At 40.6% G+C, this 22,972-nt stretch overlaps 1 protein-coding gene across 1 annotated transcript; it reads left to right on the top strand.

The window, feature by feature from the left end:
* The first annotated feature begins 21,840 nt into the window (after positions 1 to 21,840).
* On the top strand, positions 21,841 to 22,602 carry LOC124428802. The gene has a single exon (XM_046973306.1). The coding sequence runs from the start codon at positions 21,841 to 21,843 to the stop codon at positions 22,600 to 22,602; it is 762 nt and encodes a 253-aa protein (XP_046829262.1).
* The last annotated feature ends 370 nt before the right edge of the window (positions 22,603 to 22,972 follow it).

The raw sequence follows: 22,972 nt of genomic DNA on the forward strand, positions 1-22,972 counted from the left end.
ACGAAAAATCGTAAAGAAATATTAAAAAAAGCACGATTCCGTTTAAACAGGTAGTTTGACCAGCAGTAATGCAGTGTGTTGAATCGATTGGTTATCCAAACTGTGGTGCAATTATTTTTGAATATTTTACGATTTCCGCATACCGATATCGATTATCGCATGTTTCGCTTACATTATATTTCCATATTTCGTAAATTCACGTATCCAATCTTCGTAAGAATGTTATATTCTAGTTATATTCTTTATTCTGCGTCAATAGAATACGATATCTACGGAATTGAAAGAGTTCACAAATTTTCATATTTCGATATTAAGTTTATACGTACGAAAAATCGTATAATGAGAAGAAATAATGTTAAAAATCTCGATTCCGTTTAAAATAGTAGTTTAATCTTAAGTAATTCAGTGTGTTAAATTGATTCGTAACATTATCAAAACGGTGGTGCAAGTACTTTCGATAATTGTACGATTTTTACTTATATGTAGGAAAATTTGCATATTTTGCTTACATTAAAAGACAATTTTTCATTAATACGCATATTTAATCTTCGTAAAAATATTATATTCTTGTTATATTCTTTATTCTGCGCCGACAATACATGATATCTAAGGAATTGTAAGAGTTTACAACTTTTCGTATTTCGGTGATAAGCGTATACCAACGAAAAATCGTGTAACGAAAAGATATAATGTTAAAAAACAACGATTCCATTTATAATAGTAGATTGAACTGAAGCATTGAATTGTGATGAATCGATTGGTAGAAATCTCCAAACTTTTGTGAAAGTACTTTCGAAGATTTTACGATTTTTACTTATCGGGAGCGAAATTCTTATGTATTGCTTATATTATACGACAATTAATTGTTAAACCACGTATTTAAACTTCGTAAAAATGTTGTATTCTTGCTATATTCTTTATTCTGTATCGATAGATTACGATATATATAAATTGAAAGAGATTTCATCTTTTCATATTTCGACGAAAAGCGTAAACGCAGGAAAAATCGTATAACGTTACGAAGATATGTTAAGTACCACGGTTCCGTTAAAGTAGTATTTTGATTTTATGTAATGATTAGTGCTGCAACGTTTGGTAACATTCTACAAATTGTGATACAAGTAGATTCAAAGATTTTACGATTCTTACATAAATTTAACCAAATTTGCATGTTGCACTTATATTATACGAAAAATTAACGTTAATCAGCGTATTTAATCTTAGTAAAAACGTTATATTATTGTTATACTCTTTATTCTGCGTCGATAAAATACGATATCTAAGGAATTGAACGAGCTTACAACTTTTTGTATTACGACGATAAGTGTATAAGTACGAAAAGCCACATAATGCAATGGAAAAATGTTAAAAACTACGGGTATTAATAAAATAAAAGTTTAATCTTATATAATGCAATGTGCTGAATCGTTTGGTAACATTTTCAAAATGTGTTGCTAGTTCCTTTGAAGATTTTCGATACTTACTAAATACTATAAAAATTTGAATGTTTCACTAAAATTATACAATAATTTTTCATTTAATCACCTATTTAACCATTGCTAAAACATTATATTCTTATTACATTATTAATTCAGCGACGGTAGAATAGTATATCTAAGTAATGAGGGCAGACCTCAACTTCTCGTATTTTCACGATATTCGTAATAGTAACAATAATAATTTTTTTTTTGATGGTCTGAGAATGCCAAACTTTATGCATTGACCCAGGGACCCTGCACGCTAGAGGAACCCTTTACCATTTGGGTCCCCCGTTAAAGTCCCTGGAGTGTCGGGCTCACCGTTGGAATAGGCACTACCAACTAAACTCATATCCATCCTAGTGGCATGATGAAACCATCCCGGCACCGTCATGTGACATTACTTCGAGATGGCGCCACTACATCATGTCCCATTAATTAGACTCCCTCAATTCAGCTCTACGTGGCAGGAACCTGGAGCAACGTTGGTGGCACGTCTATGGGCCGCCCATCTCCTTCTTCTTTTTACGTAAGATTGCCCTCACGTAGCAGGCAACCTTGTTCCATTCCTTCTGCCCTCGCAGCATTTTCTCCACAATGTTTTCCGGCGAGATGTCTCCGAGCTCCTGCTCCAAGGCAAATCGTTCGACGCTCCAACGTGCACATATGAAGAATGTGTGGTGGGTGTCGTCGACGGTTGAGTCGCCATAGGGGCAGTTGCCATCTGTTACTTTCCTCATCTTTGCGAGGTAGGAGCGGAATAAGCCATGCCCAGTCAGGAATTGGGTGAGGTAGAAATCTACCTCTCCCGCCTCCCGGTTTATCCAGTTGTCAAGTCGACTGATGAGTCGGCCAGTCCATCTGCCACTAGTTTCCTGCTCCCATCTGCTTTGCCAGGTCTCGATGCTGGTAGACCTGGCGAGCCTTGATGCCTCCTCCTTACCCAAAACGGACCTCTACTGGTGGACGAATTGTCTCTCCTGGGCTAGTAGATCCATCGGGATTACCCCCGCGACGACTAGCATCGCGGGTTCAGAGACCGTGCGGTAGGACGGCGCGATTTGGAGAGCGCCCCTCTGTACCGCGGCTATACGCTTGCGATATTTCTCCTTTCGCAGCGCCTCGGCCATATTTCTGCGCCGTACAGCATCACTGCTTCGGCGGCACGTATAAGATGTCGCCTAATGCACGGCCGGCGACCGTTGACATTGGCCATGAGTGTGCTCAGCGTTGCCACTAGTTTTGCCGCCTTGTCAGCTACCCTTAGTATATGCTCTCCGTAAGTGAGTTTACAATCGAGCATTACTCCTAGGTACCTGACAGACGGCTTAGTCTGGACCGTCGCGTCTCCTACGGTGAAGCTGCGCAAGCCTCCTATCGTGTACATCGAAGAGGATGTACTGATGGTCGCTCCCGGTATAATCCTCCATTACACGCCAGCCTGCGACACTTGCCACAAGTTATTTGTTCGCTAGAGAGACGTCCGGAATCGTCTCTCTGTAGCCAGGCCTACAGAAGGTTGGTGTCTAGCCTGTGTTGAGAACTGATAGCTCTAGTCTTGACACCAACTCCATGCCTTCCTCTGGAGTCCGGCCTGGTCTCCCCCCATTCGAGAGCTTTGGCATTGAGGTCTCCAGCCACAATGAGTTCCCCTTGCATTTCCCGCAGCGCGTCTTCCAGATCGTCCAGTTTATTCTGGAAGTCTTCTATCCGGTCGTTCGGGGTGAGATATACACTGACATAGGTCGTCGAGTTGTGTCTCACCCAAACGTAACCGCATCCGGATCCTTGATCCGACACATGTATTTGTCGGGGATCTGGGATCCAGATGGTTGCGATGCCCAATTCGTCTGCATACCATCCTAATCCCGCTCTGTCCTGGTACTGTTCGCTGATTAAAACAATATCAGCTTGTTTCTCAGAGCAGAGCTGGATTAGGATGTGATGTACCGTTCTGCTCCTATTGAGATTACCCTAAAGTACTCTCATCTTGTCTTCCTCTTGTTGGCTGTTGCATGGGCCTCTTGGAAAGTTTTGCAGGCCCTTGATCCCGCCAAGTGCTTCTTAGGTTCATCAAAGTTTTTGGAGCATAAGAAGCAAGTAGGCTCGCTGACCTTGCAGTCTTTGATCTTGTGCCCCGTGCCGCCGCAAAAATAACAGAACTTACTGCGATCAGGGCCCTTGCACGAGGCGCTATGGTGACCATAGTTGAGACAGCGGTAGCATCTTGTCACTTCTGCTCTTCGCCTGACCCTGCAGCTGACGAAACCGACCAGCACTCGGTCGACCTTTAAAAGCTTCGCAGCTGCTTCCTCTTCTAGTCGGACGAGGGCCAGGCGTTGTTGTCTCGCGTTGGGGTTCGTTAATTTCACCTCTAGTTTTCCCGCGTAGTCTGGCAAGGTCCTCTTTAGGGACTCCTCGACTTCCACCACCGATGTGCAGCAATCGCAGTCCCGTATCTCCAGCGTAGCTCTAGGGACCAGTTCCGTGATGCTGCTCATTTCTCCAACTTCTTTCCTCAGGGTTTCTGCGAAAGAGGACCTGATATGCGCAGTGGTCTTTTTACGTTCGAGAAGAACTCCTCCAGTTCTGGTCTGCCGGACCGATCTAACGTCTACCCCTGTTCCGTTGGTTTTGAAGCGCTGGTGAATGGCTCCGACTACGTCTGCGTATGATTTACCTTGCGCAGGTTTCAGGAGGATCGCGTCCGGCCTTGTTCTCTTTCTCGGCCTGTCCTCCGATTTGCTAGGCTTCTTTTTCTCCTGCTGTGGGAGATTCATCACCTTCGTCGTTGGTTTATCTTTATATCTTCTCTTCTTAACGACCCCCGTCCACTTGGTGGCTTCGGTCGTCGTCGTCTCTTGCCTTGGTCTTTTGAGGCTTTCTTGAGGCAACTGCGGCGGGCTTGTGGCTACACTTTTAATAGCGCCAGCATCAATTATAGAATTTGCCCAAGGACTCTGAGAAACTCGGGCGAGGATCCTCGCTCGCTTATTGACCATTCTTCGAGATTTATAAATGAACTCGAGGCTGTCTATGATGTCCTCCAGTTCTGGGAGCCCTTGCTTAATAGCGTTGTTTACGTTGGGCTGTCTAGTAATAGCCGCCTTCATTTTCGCAAGGAGTACTTTCGTTTGCGCGAGTTTCTCACTCTCTCCATCTTGTGATGTTCCCATCGCAGGCTGGATAGATGACGTCAGGCCGGAGAACCGCGTGCTATCAACGACCCTGGCAGCCAATTGCCACTCCTCATATCTTACCCTTCCTGGCGCCATAGCCACACCGCAGGCCAGGTCGCCTACCTGTGGTGCTCTTCCTGTAGCAATATCCAGAGTTGGGGCCAAATTGCCTACCCCAAGCTCCTGGCAGTTGCTGGATGACGACGGCGGGTGGCCTGCCCTAACACCACCTGACACCGCCGTGGCGTGGGTGTCCCTCCCACGCTCGCTTTTACCTTTTTCTGTACTATCCATCATAAGAAATATAATTAATTATTGGGAGGAAAGCTCCCCAAAGGAAAGGAAAGGAACGGAAGGAAGCTTGAGAGTGAGAGAAAGAATAGAGAAAGATCCAAAAGAAGAACAAAGATAGGAATAGCCGTACAAGAGCATTCACACGCCATTCACATAGTCCCTTTTAGTCGCCTCCTACGACAATCAGGGAGTACTGTGGGAGTATTCTACTTCCCCCTATCCACAGGGGAAAATAATAATAATAATAATAATAATAATAATAATAATAATAATAATAATAATAATAATAATAATAATAATAATAATAATAATAATAATTCTTTTGATGGTCTGAGAATTCCAATTTTTACGCACTAACCCAGTGACCCCGTCCGCCAGAGGAACCCTTCACCATTTGGGTCTCCAATTCAAGTTCCTGTCGTGTCGGGCTCAGCGTTGGAATAGGCACTACCGACTGAACTCATATCCATACTTGTGACATTGTGAAACCATCCCAATACCGTCATGTGGTATTACTTCGGGATGGCGCCACTGCATCAGGTCCCTTTACGGGACTATCACTTCAACTCTACGGGGAAGGAGCATGGAGCAACGTTGGAGGTGCGACTATGGGCCGCCCATCTCCATCTATTTTCTGCGCAATATGGACCTGACATACCAGGTCACCTTGTTCCTCTTCTCCTAACCTCGGAGCATTTTCTCGACTACGTTGTCTGGCGAGATGTATCCAAGATCCTGCTCTAAGGCGTGTCGTTCGGCGCTCCACTGGGTACATTTGAAGAACTTGTGTTGGGCGTCGTCGGTAGTCGAGTCCACATAGGGGCACTTGCCGTCTGCTACCTTTCACATTTTTGCGAGGTAGGAACAGAAAATGCTTTGCCCTGTCAAGAATTGGGTGAGGTAGAATTCGAACTTTCCCACCTCTCGGTTTAGCCAACTGTCTAGCCGACTGATGAGTCGGGCCGTCCATCTTCCCCTAGGCACTCGTTCCCATCTACTTTGCCAGGTCTCGATGCTGCTAGACCTGCCGAGCCTTGATGCCTCTTCCTTTCCCAAAATGGTTTTCTGCTGGTAGAAGAATTGTCTCTCCTTGGCTATTAGATCGATCGGGATTACCCCCGCGACCACTTGCACCGCGGGCTCCGAGACTGTGCGGTAGGAGCAGGCGATTCTTAAAGCTCCCCTCCTCTGTACCGCCGCTATGCGATTGCAATATTTCTCGTGTCGCAGCTCCTCGACCCAGACTTCCGAGCCATACAGCATCACTGCTTCGGCGGCGCACATCAGTGGTCGCCTCATGCACGATCGGGGACCGTTGACGTTGGCCATGAGTGTGCCATGCGAGGCTACTACGTTTGCCGCCTTGTGGGTTGCCCTTAATTTGCTCCCCAAAATTGAGCTTGCTGTCGAGCATTGCTCCTAGGTATTTTACCGCTGATTTAGTCTAGACCGTCGCGTCTCCTACAGTGAAGCTGCGCAAGGTATTGATGGGCTTCTTCGTATGTAGCACGATCTCAGTCTTCTGAGCTGCTAGGGACAGCCCGTAGTCTTCCATCCAGGAAATAACATTACGCATGACCTGGTTGAGCAGCAGCTGTGCCTTCTCCGTGTCTCTTGCGGTTATGACAACCGAAATGTCATCTGCGTACCCAACCATGAAAGCACCCTCAGGGACTGCAATATGTAGGATACCGTCTTAGAAAATATTCCAAATGTCCGATCCCAGTATGGAGCGCTAGGCTGGCTCCGATGTCAACACAAGCTTCTCGAACCATCACCTGTATTGTATTCTAGGAAGCGCTCGTTCTGGTATTACTCGAGTATTCGGAGTAGGTACTCCGTGACACTGAAATTCGAGTGCTTCTATTGCCAAGTCCCACCTGATGGAGTTAAAGGCATTTCTCACGTCTAAGGTGACTAGCAGACACAAAGGGCAGGGTAGGTGATTCCCGCGCTCCGTCATTTTAGGAGCCGTGACAACCTCCTGGACTACGTGGATGGTGGAGAGGTCGGATCGAAATCTATACCGGCGGGCAGCAAGATCGCGCGCTGAATTACGATTACAGTAATACTAACGATAATAAAAGTAATAACGATTATCATAATATTAATGGTAATAATTATAAAAATAATAACTATAATAATAAAAAATCACGTATAGCAATAATAATAGTAATTATAAAGATAACAATAATAATGCTAAAAACGATAATAATCATAATAATAATAATAACTATAACAATAACAATAATAACAAAAGCAGGCATTAGCAATAACCTTAACAATATTAAGAATAAATATAACAATAACAACGATAACAATAAAAATTACAATAACAATTACAACAATAACAATAACAATAACAATAACAATAACAATAAGAACAATAACAATAACAAGAAAAATAAATGTAATAATGACAACAGTAACAACAATGATAATAAGAATAGTAATAACAATTTCAAATATAACAACAAAAGTAACAAAAATAGAAGAATAATAATAACAATAACACTAACAGTAGCAAAGATTACAATAGCAATAACAATAACAATAACAATAATGACAATAGTAATAACAGCAAAAATAATAATAATTATAACAATAACAACAATAACGATAACAGAAAAGAAAATAATAATAACTATGACAATAACTACAGTAACGATAACAATAACAATAATAACAAAAACAAAAAATATAACAATAAAATCAATAATGATCGCAACAATAAATATACATAGAACAAAAATAACAATAACAACCACAATAACATTATCAATAATAACATAAACAATGTTAACAATAATAATAAAAATAGAAGTAACAGTAACAACACTAACAATAACTATAACAATATCAATAACGGTAAGAACAATAACCAAAGCAATAACAATAATAATAACAATAAAAATAACAACAATAGCATTAACAATAATAACAATAATAATAAGAATAACAATAAAAATAGCAATAACAATTACAATAATAATAACAACAATAACAATAACAATAACAATAACAATAACAATGACAATAAAAATGACAATGACAATAACGATAACAATAAAAATAATTATAATAATAGCTATAACAATAACAAAAATAATAAAAATATCAATAAAAATAGCAATAAAAATTACAAAAATAACAATAACGATATAAATAATAAAAAGGACAATAACAATAACAATAACAATAACAACAATTACAATGACAATAACTATAAAAGTAATCACAAGAACTATAACATTAACAATAACAATAACAATATTAATAGTAACAATAACAATAACAATAACAATAACAATAATAATAACAACGACAATACCAATATCAACAATAACAATAACAATTACAAAAATAATAAAAACAATAACAATAAGAATAACAATATCGTTAACAACAATAAAAATATCAATAATAACAATAATAATAACAATAATAATAACGATAATTATATAAATACCACCAATAACAATAACAATAACAACAATGGAAATAGAAATTACAAAAACAATAGCAACAATAATAACAACTATAACAAAAACAAACAACAATAACAACAATAACAATAACAATAACAATGACGACAATATCAATAACAATGACAAAAATTACAATAGCAATAATAATTGCAACAACAATAAAAACAGTAATAGCAATAACAATAGCAATAACATTAGCAATAGGAATAACAATAGCAATACCAATAACAACAATAACAACACTAACAATAAAAATAACAATAAAAGTAATAGCAACAATAAAATTAACTATAAAAACAATAACAATCACAATAATGACAATAATAATAACAACAATAATAATAACAACAACAATAATAATAACAATACAATAATAATAACAATAATAATAACAATAATACTAATAACAATAATAATAACAATAATAATAACAATAATAATAAGAACAACAATAATAACGATTATAATAACAATAATAATATTTTTTTTGACGTAGGAGATAAAATGGATTTACGCACTGAGACAACTACTTGTCCGTAGTGTCGGACTCATTTCTAGATCGACTAAAACACCTCCTGCTGCTGCTGGTCACTAGCCCGGCACCTTTTATCACATTACTTCGGGCTAGTCTAATTTTTGTTCGCCCTTTAGACTCGCTGCTCTCTGTTCCTACTTCTTTCCTATTTATCTAGCAGGTGCGGTCTAAGTCTGTTTTTTTGTTCAGAGAATGTCCTGCACCCAGTAGGCTTACAAGTTCCAGCGTTCCTCTTTTTTGACTATGTTCTCCACTATGCCATCGGAAATCATTTGTCTGATTTTTATCTCCAACTCTCGCTTGCGTTGCGCCCATCGGTCACAGTGGAAAAAGATATGCTCCACGTCGTTTTTTATTCTTGGGTAATACAGGCACTCTTGTGTTCTTCCCCGGCCCATCTTATATGAGTAAGCTCGGAAGTATCCATGCCCGCTCGGGAACTGAATCAAGTAATAGTTGTAGTAATAGTAGTAAAAGTAATAGTAATAGTTGGTCTCATCGTGTCGTCTCTCCGTCCACGTCTTTGATCAATCTCGCAGTACAGTGTCCTCTCAACTCGTGTTCCCAGGACGTCTGCCAGCAGCGAAAGGTTTTTTCTCTCTCCTCTTTGTTTTGTACCGCCTTACCAACCTCGGTTTTCCTGATGTGTACCTATTTACGTTCTTTCATCAATAGCGCAATTGGTATGACTCCAACGATTACTAAGCTGATTCTTGGGTGATGTTTATTCTCCTCTTTGTAAAGATGATTTTTCCTCTTTGTAAAGAATTTCCGTTTTTTCGAGATCTAGCAGCAGGCCGTGGTCTGCCATCCTGCCAAAAATAAATATAGGAACGATAATATTAAGATTAATAATAATAATTATAATAAAAATAACAATACTAATGATAATAAAGATAGTAATAATAATAATAATAATAATAACGATAATAATGATAATATTACAATAATAATAATAAAAACGATAATACAGATATAGATAATAATAATAATAATAATAGATATAAAAAAATATCGATAATAGTTATAATAATAAATAAAATAATAATAATAATTACGATAGAAACGATAATACTAATAATAATAAAAATAATAATAACGTTAATAACGTTAATATTATAATATTAATAATATTATATTTACCCAAGACTCTAAAAGATACTGTCTCCTTTTTCAGCGTCCTTCAATGCTACTGTAACGCTATCTTTCTTTTTAATGTTATTGTTATTATTATTGTTATTATTTTTGTTATTGTTATTGTTATTGTTATTGTCATTGCCATTGTTATTGTTATTGTTATTATTTTTATTGTTATTGTTATTGTTATTATTCTTATTGTTATTATTATTGTATTTGTTATTGTTTTTATTTTTATCGTTATTGTAAATGTTATTATTATTGCTGTTAATGTTACTATACTTGTTATTCTTATCGTTATTATTCTTATTGTTATTGTTTTTGTTATTATTATTATTGTTATTGTTATTGTTATCGTGATTATTCTTATTGTTATTGTTATTTATATTACTCTTATTGTTAATATTATTGCTATTTTTATTATTCTTATTGTTCTTATTATTGCTATCATTTTTATTTTTATTGTTATTTTAATTGTTATTGTTATTATTATTATCGTTATTATTAATGTTATTATCGTTATTGTTAATGTTATTATCGTTATTGTTATTGATATTATTATTGTTGTTATTCTTATTGTTATTATTGTTATTGTTATTGTTATTGTTATTATCGTTATTGTTATTGATATTATTATTGTTGTTATTCTTATTGTTATTATTGTTATTGTTATTGTTTTTATTTTTATTGTTATTGTTATGGTTATTATTTCTACAGTTATTGTTACTATTCTTATGTTATTGTTATTGTTACTGTTATTATTATTCTTGTTCATATTCTTATTGTTATTGTTATTGTTGTTGTTATCGTTATTTGTATTGTTATTGTTTTTCTTCTTCTTCTTTCGATGTAGCCTGCTAGAGACCGCGTGCCAATTTCTATTCTTCACACTTAGCTGTTTTCTTTTTCGTTCCCTCCAACATTCCTTCAACTTTTCACTATGCTGTTTTTTTCTGTCCTCAGACCACTTCGCACCAGGTTTTTTCTTTAATCTTCCTTGGAATCCTTTTATGCTTAATACCCTCTTTCTAAAAATCTCTCTGTCTATAGTTTCTTCTTCACTTATATTATTTCTTTCTAGATCTTTCTTTATCTCTTAAATCCAGCTAGTTATTACCTTTTTCTCCCAAAGGTACATGAGTATCCTTTTTGTTAATCTGGAATCATCCATTCTACAAATATGGCCAAAAAATTGCAGTCTTCTTTTCCTTATTGTTTTTGTTATGCCTTCTATGTTCCTGTATTTTTCATAATTAGATTTTAATATCCATAATTCTATTGTTCTTGTTATTATTCTTAAAAATATTATTATTATTCTTGTTGTTATTTTTATTGTTATTATTATTACTCTAATTGCTATTATTATTGTTATTATTGTTATTGATATTGTTATTGTTAATGAAATTTTTAGTATTGTTATTATTGTTGCTATTGTTTTTATTCTTATTGTTATTTTTATTGTTGTAATTCTTATTGTTATTCTTATTGGTATTATTCTTATTGTTATTGTTATTATTGGTATTGTTATTGTTATTATTTCTAGTGTTACTGTTAATGTTATTGTTATTGCTATTATTCTTATAATTATTATTATTATTATTATTATTATTATTATTATTGTTAATGTTATTCTTACTATTACAGTTATTGATATTGTTATTGCCATCGTTCTTAATGTTTGACATATGCCAATCCGTCGCGAAGAGAGTCTTTGATCTTCCAGAAGAGATTGTCACCTCCAATTCGATATCTATAACTTCTGGCGAGAACTTGACCAATTCAAAAGGAAATTAAATAATGAATCGGGAAGTAGGCAACATGCATAATACAGACCGACTGCTGTACCTAGACAAATGCCACAGCTCAAATTGAGAGATATAACGGAAGGCATCCCTAACTTCTACGACCACAATTTGCCGGTTCTTCACTTTACGCGTACATGTAAACGAGCCATGTGTCTCTTCGGATAGATCCTGTCAGCCGAAGCTGAGCAGACTCTAGTACGGGCTATCCACACTAAATTAGAAGGACACGCTTACTTGGTGGTAGATAAAGAAAATATCACCACAGTAGAAGAACTAATAGAGACCTTTTCAACAGCATTTCAACCTTCGAGGTCTGTGAATTACTACAGAGTTTTACTCAGTAGCACGTATAAAAAATCGAGCGAACACGTCCTAGATTACATAGGCAGTATACGCGATTTGAGACAGGCCATCATAGAGAAAGAATCAATACCGCCAAAACAAAGAGAATGGGATCTCTTCCGAGGAAAAGCATAAAATTGAAGTCGAGACAGCTTCATGAACGGGTTTCCGCCGAAACTTAGGATCCCGCTTATTATGGAGCGATGCTATGATTTCACTTCCGCATCGAACGCTCTCATCCGTGTAGCTCAAGTGATCGTGTGAGATCAAGAAAGGGCTGAATCCCCTGATAGGAATAAGACCCTAGCCGTGCGAACGATAGCTGTCGAGGAATCGAAATGTAAGTCGTGCGGAAAAAGGGGACACCAGTCCGCGAAATTCTGGTCTATTTCGTGGCCAATTACGTATGCGAAAGTAGCAACTAGTCCTCCTCCACGCACAAGAGAATTACCGCGATTCGATCGCCAGAAGAAAGAGCTACCAACACCTCCCAAAGGGAAAAATGTTAAGATAGAGTCGAAAAAGAATGCGTCACGCCCCGCTAGCCTAAAAGTTAAGATAAAATGCGACTACTTTAACCGAACAGGACACTCGAAAGACGAATGCTGGAAAGAGGCATTCGACGATAGCCGCCGAAATTTAGGCATCCATGTGCCTAAAACGCTGAAGGCGGCTCGACTCGCAACAATGTGGGCGGGCCCGCGACCAAGTACATTCGTCCGAAACAAGCCACGATAGCAACCGGCACAAACGAATAAATGTGGTCAATTATTGCCCAACTGCCAAAGCCCCTTCGATATTTCTTAATTCAGCTATTTTCCACGGACAAAGGAAATTTATGATAGATACGGGTTCAGAAATGAATATCATCAAAGCAAACACTATTAGAAACGGAATGGCAATAAATGAGGAGGAAGCTATAAGAATTAGTGGAATAACTAGTAACCACATAGCCACACAAGGCTCTATTATAATAGATCTCCTCAATAAATCTATAACCTTCCAAGTAGTGGACCCTGCCTTTCCTATCGGTCAGGACGGTATATTTATTCCTTGCAGTGGATTCCTTGGAGAAATTGGCCCGAACGTAAATTACTCCAAAGAATCATTAGAGCTACCTGATAAAAAAATTCCGTTCATAGATCGGGAAGTAAATCGCGCTCCCGCGAGGTCAAACACAATATTTCGTTGTCGCATCGAGAACGATGAAGTTAAAGAGGGTTACATATCCAGACTCGAAACTCCCCCGGGTATATTTATAGGAGACGTGTTAGTCAAAAATGACCGAGGTCAGACGTGTCTCAATGTCATTAATACTACGGAAAGAGATTTTGACATAATTCCCCCTTTAAAACTTCAGCGATGCGAGATCCACGACCTAAGTAAGGCCAAGTCAGTGGATTGAGGAATTAAAGAGTTAGGAGAAGGTTGTCCGATCGCATCTATTAGGGCTGTAACTGTCGCCTCTGTAGTTATCAAAAATACAAGTCCAATAGAAAAGAAAATAAATAAACCTATGGGCCAGAATAGAATAGAGTAGGTACGATTTTTTCTACGACTCAAACACCTAAATAAAAAGGAAAGAGAAAGTGTAGAAAGACTACTAGCCATCAACGCGGATTGTTTTCACCTTCCTGGAGAATCGTTAGGAAGCACCCCTATAATAAACCACCGAATTATAACAACGGACGAGATTCCGAAACACACTAAACAATATAGATTTCCACCTATCCACAAAGAAGAAATTGATAAACAAACAAAAGAACTCCTGACAGATGTAATAATCCAGCCATCACTTTCGTCGTATAATTCACCCATCTGGGTAGTTCCCAAGAAAGCAGATTCAAAGGGAAACCCAAAGTGGCGAGTAGTAATAGATAATAAAGGATTGAACGAGAAAACGGTAGGGGATGCGTACCCACTACCTAATATTACAGAAATTTTAGATCAGTTAGGATCTGCAAAGTATTTCTCAATTTTCGACCTCAAATCGAGTTTCCATCAGATCGAAATGCATCCAAAAGGTAGGCAAAAAACAACATTCTCGACACCACATGGACACTACGAATTTAATCGTATGGCATTCAACACAGGAATTCTAGCCGTAACTTCCCTTCTACAAATAGTTGGAATAAAAATCAATATCAAGGAACATCGATGCGTGACGTTGGCCGAATCTATAGGAACAGATAGAAACTGCACTGGAACACAATATGCCGACCCATAAGGTACCTGGGACGACGTAATGCAAGCGTCTATAAAAGTAAATTTAAAAGAATATTATGCCACAATAAAAATAGAGGAAAATAATGTGATTCTCCAAAAAGAAACTAAATACGCTTTTTCCGAAGGAAATTGCATCACTGAGGAAGAAGGGAGCGCATTCTGGACCACGCATCCTGACTCGACATGTAACTTCGAACACTATAATGTGTTGCATGAAGGGTTAGCTAAAAAATTAGCAGTATCTAGGCAAACAGAAACCTTACCAGACATCTACACGCTGACTACCCACGATATCACGTTTGCATTAGAAAGAAGGGACGAGTACCATCTATATGATTACACGTTGCTCAAAAGCGAACATCCAAAATTATTCATACTGGAAATACCATCAGCAAAGGACGAATTCCATCAGCAAAATGCCAGTTTATTTCTAACACCGAAATCAAGGATATTAGTGAAGTCGGGAACAGTCAGGGAATGCAATAGCCTATTACCACCCATGTTTTCCTTGGAAGGAAATTGGTATTGACTTACACCGAAACCAGTGGAGGTCCTTTCTCCGCAAATCCTTCATCCTATAATAAAGCCTGTCTGAAAGTACACGAATACGTACCATTTGATGACGAGCGGAATCTACTCACAACAAGACCTGGAGAATCTAAAAGATCACATTACGTTTCCGTCAGAAAGACCTAGTCTTCTAAATACAATTACGAGAGGAGCAACTGGACACCATGTTCCACCAAACACCATCGCATTGTACAATCTACTAGATGAAGGTGATCTCAATAAAATAACCAAGAACATCCTCTCGAAATTGTGACAAGGATTTTTAGTTTTCAGATCAACGAGTGCCAGAGTTATCGGACTATTTAAAGGGCATTAAAATGTGTGTTGATGGATCGAAAATACGTGCTTCACTCAGTGTATGGTTGGAGTTTACACCAGCTAGACGCAATCTGGAGTTCATTGACACATCTGCTTTTATTTTTGGGATGACAACGATCACTGAGGGGCCGCAAGGACAAGGTTAGGAACGACAACGAAACCAATGTAAGTGTCAAAAGTGAACGACCCATTAGCAGAAGGAAGCGAGGCGACTCCGACCCCCACCGCAAGGACAACGGTAAAATACCCTATCTTTGAGAAAATAATTGCAGCATGGAGTACTAAGTCACCGAAGCACACGAACTCCGAGCGAATACTTTAAAGGAGGAGGTGTCACGTCTTCGTGCGTAGGTCAATCAGAAACTATAAAAGACACCTTAAAGAAGAGAAATCCTTAGATTCTTAGAAATCCTGAGAATAGATACGAATACGCGTGCATGTAGAGCGATACCATTTTTCATTTGTTTCTCCTCTATCATTCCCATAAGAATAACCGTTTGCAGCTTGTAGTTGATAAGTAATTTAGAACTATTTACAAACCACGTAGTAAAGAAATACGAGAAGACAAGGGAGGACAAAAAGTACGTGCAGGAACGCAGATGCATCATACCTCTTCTACCCTTGGCAGCGAAACGCGCCCAAGAGCCACGAGTACAGAGATAAAGCTGATCAAGGAAGTACATGCAGGAACAGCGTAACGGCCTTATGGCTTATCGGCCTTGACGACAGGAAAACGTGCAAGAACGACTCGTGCAAGGAAGTGCGTGCAGGCGAGACGCGTACACAGTAAGTGCATAAGCGACTAGACGCTGCAGGTAAGCCCGCAGCAGAAAATACTTCATCGTCAGCACTTCATCGTCAGGACTTCATCGTCAGGACTTCATCATTCGCAGTCGTCTAAATAAATTCATCGTTGCTAGCCTACTAGATCAGTTTGTTGCAATCAGTCGTTACTCGTTACAGTCAGTCGCTAAGCACAATTCTTTAAACCTAGCAGTTACGATACTTAAGACTTATATTTTTATATTCTTGTAAATTTCCATCACCGATTTTACATTTAATAAATTAAATTGTAAAAGGGAAGAAAAGTGTGTCGAATACCTAGCATTTTTTCGTCCTAATACTCCTCAGCTATCGTTAAAAAGAAGGAACCAATTTAACCGTTTGACTGCTGCGCGGCTGCGATCGTTTGTCTCGAAAAACCACGACGCTTTTGCGCTGCGAGTTTCAGTGTAATTTACGGTAGTGCAAAAATTACTTTCAATTGGAAATTATCTGTTATTTATGTTATTTATGTTATTTATGTTAATATTGGAAATTATCTGAAATTATCAAAGGCTATCATCTGTTTACAGATAATTTTTACACAAGTTTACTTTTGGCAAAAAGCCTTTTGAAACGAAATATATATCTAACTGGAGCAATTAGACGTCACAGAAAAGAGATTCCTCCAGAAGCTAAGAAAGAAATCGTAGGAGAAGCGAAATACATGGCATATAAAAATGTATTGATGTGCTCTTTTAGGAACAAAAAGTCCAAACTTAACCCAGCCATATTGATTTCATCCAATGTGGATACTAATAGTGTGACGATCAAGGAAAAGAAAGGAAATTTTGAATACGAAAAGAAAAAAGAAAATTTGCGCTTGAAAAATTACCGGGACGTAACTTACGACAATGTGTGGTGTGTAGTAACAGAAGGAATGGGATCAAGCGATCCCGCCTTATTTGTGCTCGCTGTAAGAAAGGCCTTCACGCTATTTGTGCGGCAAAACATAGTTGTTATATATAAATTCTTCACGTAAGAGTCAGTGATCTTCCCCTAATCAAAATCATCCTTTACGCGCTGATCATAAGAAAAGATCAATAAACTTTGTTTTTTTTTTATAAATTTTAATTAAAAAAAAAACAATTTTATGTTTATTTTTTCTTATTCAAAATCACAATTAACATTTTTTCTTAATAATACAAATAGAAATATTAAAATTGATTGATATTTGTCTAAATGAGAGTGATTTATTTGAGAACATTATTTTTCTTTTTTTTTTCCTTTAAAGAAAACAAAATATGTACCGCAATGTTCCTGCATTCTTGCAAAAATTATTTAGCACTAAAACGATTAAGGATCAGTAGCAGAGTCAGGAGCCCACGAAAGAAATATAGACGCAAAGAACGATGCTTGAAGCCCCTCTCATCATTTTAAGTAAGTTAAAGTAAATCAATCCTAGAGCAGTTCGACTACCCTATAATGAAGAAAAAAGAAGAACAAGGAGCTTCGCTCCCGTGTAAGATTCCGAAAAAATTGATAGAAAAAGAGGCGCGTGATAAGGATAGTGTAACTGGAAGGCTGCTGGCACTTCGGTTACCCTGGAACTATAAAAGACACAACTGTAGACGACACATTATCATTATTGTTATTGTTAATGTTATTGTTATTATTCCTACCACTATTGTTATAATTTTTATTGTTATTATTAATGTTATTGTTATTATTCCTACCAATATTGGTATTATTCTTATTGTTATTATAAATGTTATAATTATCATTCTCAAAGTTATTATTATTATTATTATTATTATTATTATTATTATTATTATTATTATTATTTTCCCCTGTGGATAGGGGGAAGTAGAATACTCCCACAGTACTCCCTGATTGTCGTAGGAGGCGACTAAAAGGGACTATGTGAATGGCGTGTGAATGCTCTTGTACGGCTATTCCTATCTTTGTTCTTCTTTTGGATCTTTCTCTATTCTTTCTCTCACTCTCAAGCTTCCTTCCATTCCTTTCCTTTCCTTTGGGGAGCTTTCCTCCCAATAATTAATTATATTTCTTATGATGGATAGTACAGAAAAAGGTAAAAGCGAGCGTGGGAGGGACACCCACGCCACGGCGGTGTCAGGTGGTGTTAGGGCAGGCCACCCGCCGTCGTCATCCAGCAACTGCCAGGAGCTTGGGGTAGGCAATTTGGCCCCAACTCTGGATATTGCTACAGGAAGAGCACCACAGGTAGGCGACCTGGCCTGCGGTGTGGCTATGGCGCCAGGAAGGGTAAGATATGAGGAGTGGCAATTGGCTGCCAGGGTCGTTGATAGCACGCGGTTCTCCGGCCTGACGTCATCTATCCAGCCTGCGATGGGAACATCACAAGATGGAGAGAGTGAGAAACTCGCGCAAACGAAAGTACTCCTTGCGAAAATGAAGACGGCTATTACTAGACAGCCCAACGTAAACAACGCTATTAAGCAAGGGCTCCCAGAACTGGAGGACATCATAGACAGCCTCGAGTTCATTTATAAATCTCGAAGAATGGTCAATAAGCGAGCGAGGATCCTCGCCCGAGTTTCTCAGAGTCCTTGGGCAAATTCTATAATTGATGCTGGCGCTATTAAAAGTGTAGCCACAAGCCCGCCGCAGTTGCCTCAAGAAAGCCTCAAAAGACCAAGGCAAGAGACGACGACGACCGAAGCCACCAAGTGGACGGGGGTCGTTAAGAAGAGAAGATATAAAGATAAACCAACGACGAAGGTGATGAATCTCCCACAGCAGGAGAAAAAGAAGCCTAGCAAATCGGAGGACAGGCCGAGAAAGAGAACAAGGCCGGACGCGATCCTCCTGAAACCTGCGCAAGGTAAATCATACGCAGACGTAGTCGGAGCCATTCACCAGCGCTTCAAAACCAACGGAACAGGGGTAGACGTTAGATCGGTCCGGCAGACCAGAACTGGAGGAGTTCTTCTCGAACGTAAAAAGACCACTGCGCATATCAGGTCCTCTTTCGCAGAAACCCTGAGGAAAGAAGTTGGAGAAATGAGCAGCATCACGGAACTGGTCCCTAGAGCTACGCTGGAGATACGGGACTGCGATTGCTGCACATCGGTGGTGGAAGTCGAGGAGTCCCTAAAGAGGACCTTGCCAGACTACGCGGGAAAACTAGAGGTGAAATTAACGAACCCCAACGCGAGACAACAACGCCTGGCCCTCGTCCGACTAGAAGAGGAAGCAGCTGCGAAGCTTTTAAAGGTCGACCGAGTGCTGGTCGGTTTCGTCAGCTGCAGGGTCAGGCGAAGAGCAGAAGTGACAAGATGCTATCGCTGTCTCAACTATGGTCACCATAGCGCCTCGTGCAAGGGCCCTGATCGCAGTAAGTTCTGTTATTTTTGCGGCGGCACGGGGCACAAGATCAAAGACTGCAAGGTCAGCGAGCCTACTTGCTTCTTATGCTCCAAAAACTTTGATGAACCTAAGAAGCACTTGGCGGGATCAAGGGCCTGCAAAACTTTCCAAGAGGCCCATGCAACAGCCAACAAGAGGAAGACAAGATGAGAGTACTTTAGGGTAATCTCAATAGGAGCAGAACGGTACATCACATCCTAACCCAGCTCTGCTCTGAGAAACAAGCTGATATTGTTTCATTCAGCGAACAGTACCAGGACAGAGCGGGATTAGGATGGTATGCAGACGAATTGGGCATCGCAGCCATCTGGATCCCAGATCCCCGACAAATACATGTGTCGGATCAAGGATCCGGATGCGGTTACGTTTGGGTGAGACACAACTCGACGACCTATGTCAGTGTTTATCTCACCTCGAACGACCGGATAGAAGACTTCCAGAATAAACTGGACGATAGGGAAGACTCGCTGCGGGAAATGCAAGGGGATCTCATTGTGGCTGGAGACCTCAATGCCATAGCTCTCGAATGGGGAGAGACCAGGCCGAACTCCAGAGGAAGACGAATCATGGAGTTGGTGTCGAGACTAGAGCTATCAGTTCTCAACACAGGCTCGACACCAACCTTCCGTAGACCTGGCTACAGAGAGACGATTCCGGACGTCTCTCTAGCGAACGAACATCTTGTGGCAAGTGTGGCAGGCTGGCGTGTAATGGAGGATTATACCGGGAGCGATCATCAGTACATCCTCTTCGATGTACACGATAGAAGGTCAGTCGTGACAATTGCAAAACGACCCCCCGTGTGGAACATTGCAAGAATGGATCGAGAAAGGCTGTCTTCGGTCATTGAAGAAGGTTGGAGATCTCTTAAAAATGCGTCCGCGAGTCTATCACCACCAGCACAAGCCAGGATGATTACTGCAGCAACTATCCAGCTTAACCAAAAGGCTTGCGCGATAGCGGTGCCTAATAAGATCACGAAACGGCAGAGGCGTCCTGCATACTGGTGGACTGCATTAAGGCTTCGCCGTTTAGTACAACGAGCGAAGAGACGCGATCTCGACGCTGCTCCCCTGGCTGCAGAGTATCAAGTGGCCAAAAAAGCTATGAAATGGTCCATCAAGACCAGTCAACGACGGTGCTGGAAGGAGCTGTGCCTGGAAGTCGATCAGAATCCGTGGGGATTAGGGTATCAGATCGTCACTTGCAAGCTGGGGACTCGAACGTAAGGAATCCCTTAGGACGCGAGGACGTTGGATTACATAGTGCATACTCTATTCCCTTCACAGCCGAAGAGAGAGATTAGCATGGCTGCGCCCGGCATAACCGAGGCGCCACAATTTACAGAAGAAGAGCTATTCAGGGCCGCATCATCTATGCGGAAGAAGAAAGCTCCAGGTCCTGACGGACTTCCAGCAGAATTAATTAAAGCCGTCGCGCAAAGTCACCCTGAGCTCTTGCTAAACATGTACAACATGTGCCTCAGGGAGGTCATCTTCCCCGCCCCGTGGAAGAAAGCGAGGCTTGTGCTCATCAGCAAGGGCAAGGGTCCAGCAGATGCAGCTTCGTCATACAGGCCTATCTGTATGCTCGATACGGCTGGCAAGCTCCTGGAGAAGCTGCTTAGGCCACGGCTGCACGCCGTGAGTGCAGCGGGGGATCTCGCTGCCCGCCATTATGGATTTCGATCCGGCCTCTCCACCATCCACGCAGTTCAGGAGGTTGTCACGGCCGCTAAAATGACGGAGCGCGGGAATCACCATTCCCGTCCTTTGTATCTGCTGGCCACCTTAGACGTGAGATATGCCTTCAACTCCATCAGGTGGGACTTGGCAATGGAAGCGCTCGAACGTAATTTCAGAGTTCCGGAGTACCTACTCCGAATTCGCGGGGATTACCTGAACGAGCGCTTCCTAGAATACAATACTGGAGATGTTCCAAGAAGCTTGGAATTGACATCGGGGGCAGCTCAGGGCTCCATACTAGGACCGGATATCTGGAATATATTCTATAACGGTATCCTACGTATGGCAGTCCCTGATGGTGCTTTCTTGGTTGGGTACGCAGATGACATTGCAGTTATCATAATTGCAAGAGACACGGAGGGGGCACAGCTGCTGCTCAACCAGGTCATGCGCAGAGTCATCTCCTGGATGGAAGATCGGGCTACCCTTAGCAGCCGTGAAAACAGAGATCGTGCTACAAACGAAGAAGCGCATCATCACCTTGCGCAGCTTCACCGTAGGAGACGCGACGGTCCAGACTAAGCCGTCTGTCAGGTACCTAGGAGTAATGCTCGATTGTAAGCTCACTTACGGAGAGCATATACTAAGGGTAGCTGACAAGGCGGCAAAACTAGTGGCTACGCTGGGCACACTCATGGCCAATGCGTGCCGCCGAAGCAGTGATGCTGTACGGCGCAGAAATATGGCCGAGGTGCTGCGAAAGGAGAAATATCGCAAGCGTATAGCCGCGGTACAGAGGGGCGCTCTCCGAATCGCGCCGTCCTACCGCACGGTCTCTGAACCCGCGGTGCTAGTGGTCGCGAGGGTAATCCCGATAGATCTACTAGCCCAGGAGAGACAATTCGTCCAGCAGCAGAGGACCGTTTTGGGTAAGAAGAAGGCATCAAAGCTCGCCAGGTCTACCAGCATCGAGTCCTGGCAAAGCAGATGTGAGCAAGAAACTAGGGGCAGATGGACTGCCGACAGTCGATTAGAGAACTGGATAAACCGGGAGGTGGGAGAGGTAGATTTCTATCTCACCCAATTCCTGACAGGATATGGCTTATTCCGCTCCTACCTCGCAAAGATGAGGAAAGTAACAGATGGCAACTGCCCCTATGGCGACTCAACCGTCGACGACACCCACCACACATTTTTCATATGTGCACGTTGGAGCGTCGAACGATTTGCCTTGGAGCAGGAGCTCGGAGACATCTCGCCGGAAAACATTGTGGAGAAAATGCTGCGAGGGCAGAAGGAATGGAACAAGGTTGCCTGCTACGTGAGGGCAATCTTACGTAAAAAGAAGAAGGAGATGGGCGGCCCATAGACGTGCCACCAACGTTGCTCCAGGTTCCTGCCACGTAGAGCTGAATTGAGGGAGTCTAATTAATGGGACATGATGTAGTGGCGCCATCCCGAAGTTTCCTTTTTTTTTCCCTCGACTAGTTGGTATTATTCCTAGTCCGAAGGTCGCATTGGTAAACGAGTCACTCGAATAACATTCCCTCGACTATTCGGAATGTTTATAGCTCCGACAGCAAATTTGGTACGATAGGCACTCGCATATCGTTCCCTCGACTAGGCGTAATATTTCCATTCCGACAATCGCATTGTTTCACAAGTCACTCGCATAACTCTTACTCGACTAGGCAGAATAGTTTTAAAACCGACAGCCGCTTTGTTCCAGAGCCACCCGA

This window comes from Vespa crabro, chromosome 13 (assembly GCF_910589235.1).
Source record: "Vespa crabro chromosome 13, iyVesCrab1.2, whole genome shotgun sequence".
NCBI classification, from domain to species: domain Eukaryota; kingdom Metazoa; phylum Arthropoda; class Insecta; order Hymenoptera; family Vespidae; genus Vespa; species Vespa crabro.

What these genes read in the sequence shown, in the direction of transcription:
- LOC124428802 (XM_046973306.1), top strand. Translation starts at nt 21,841, where the DNA reads ATGCTCGATTGTAAGCTCACTTACGGAGAGCATATACTAAGGGTAGCT.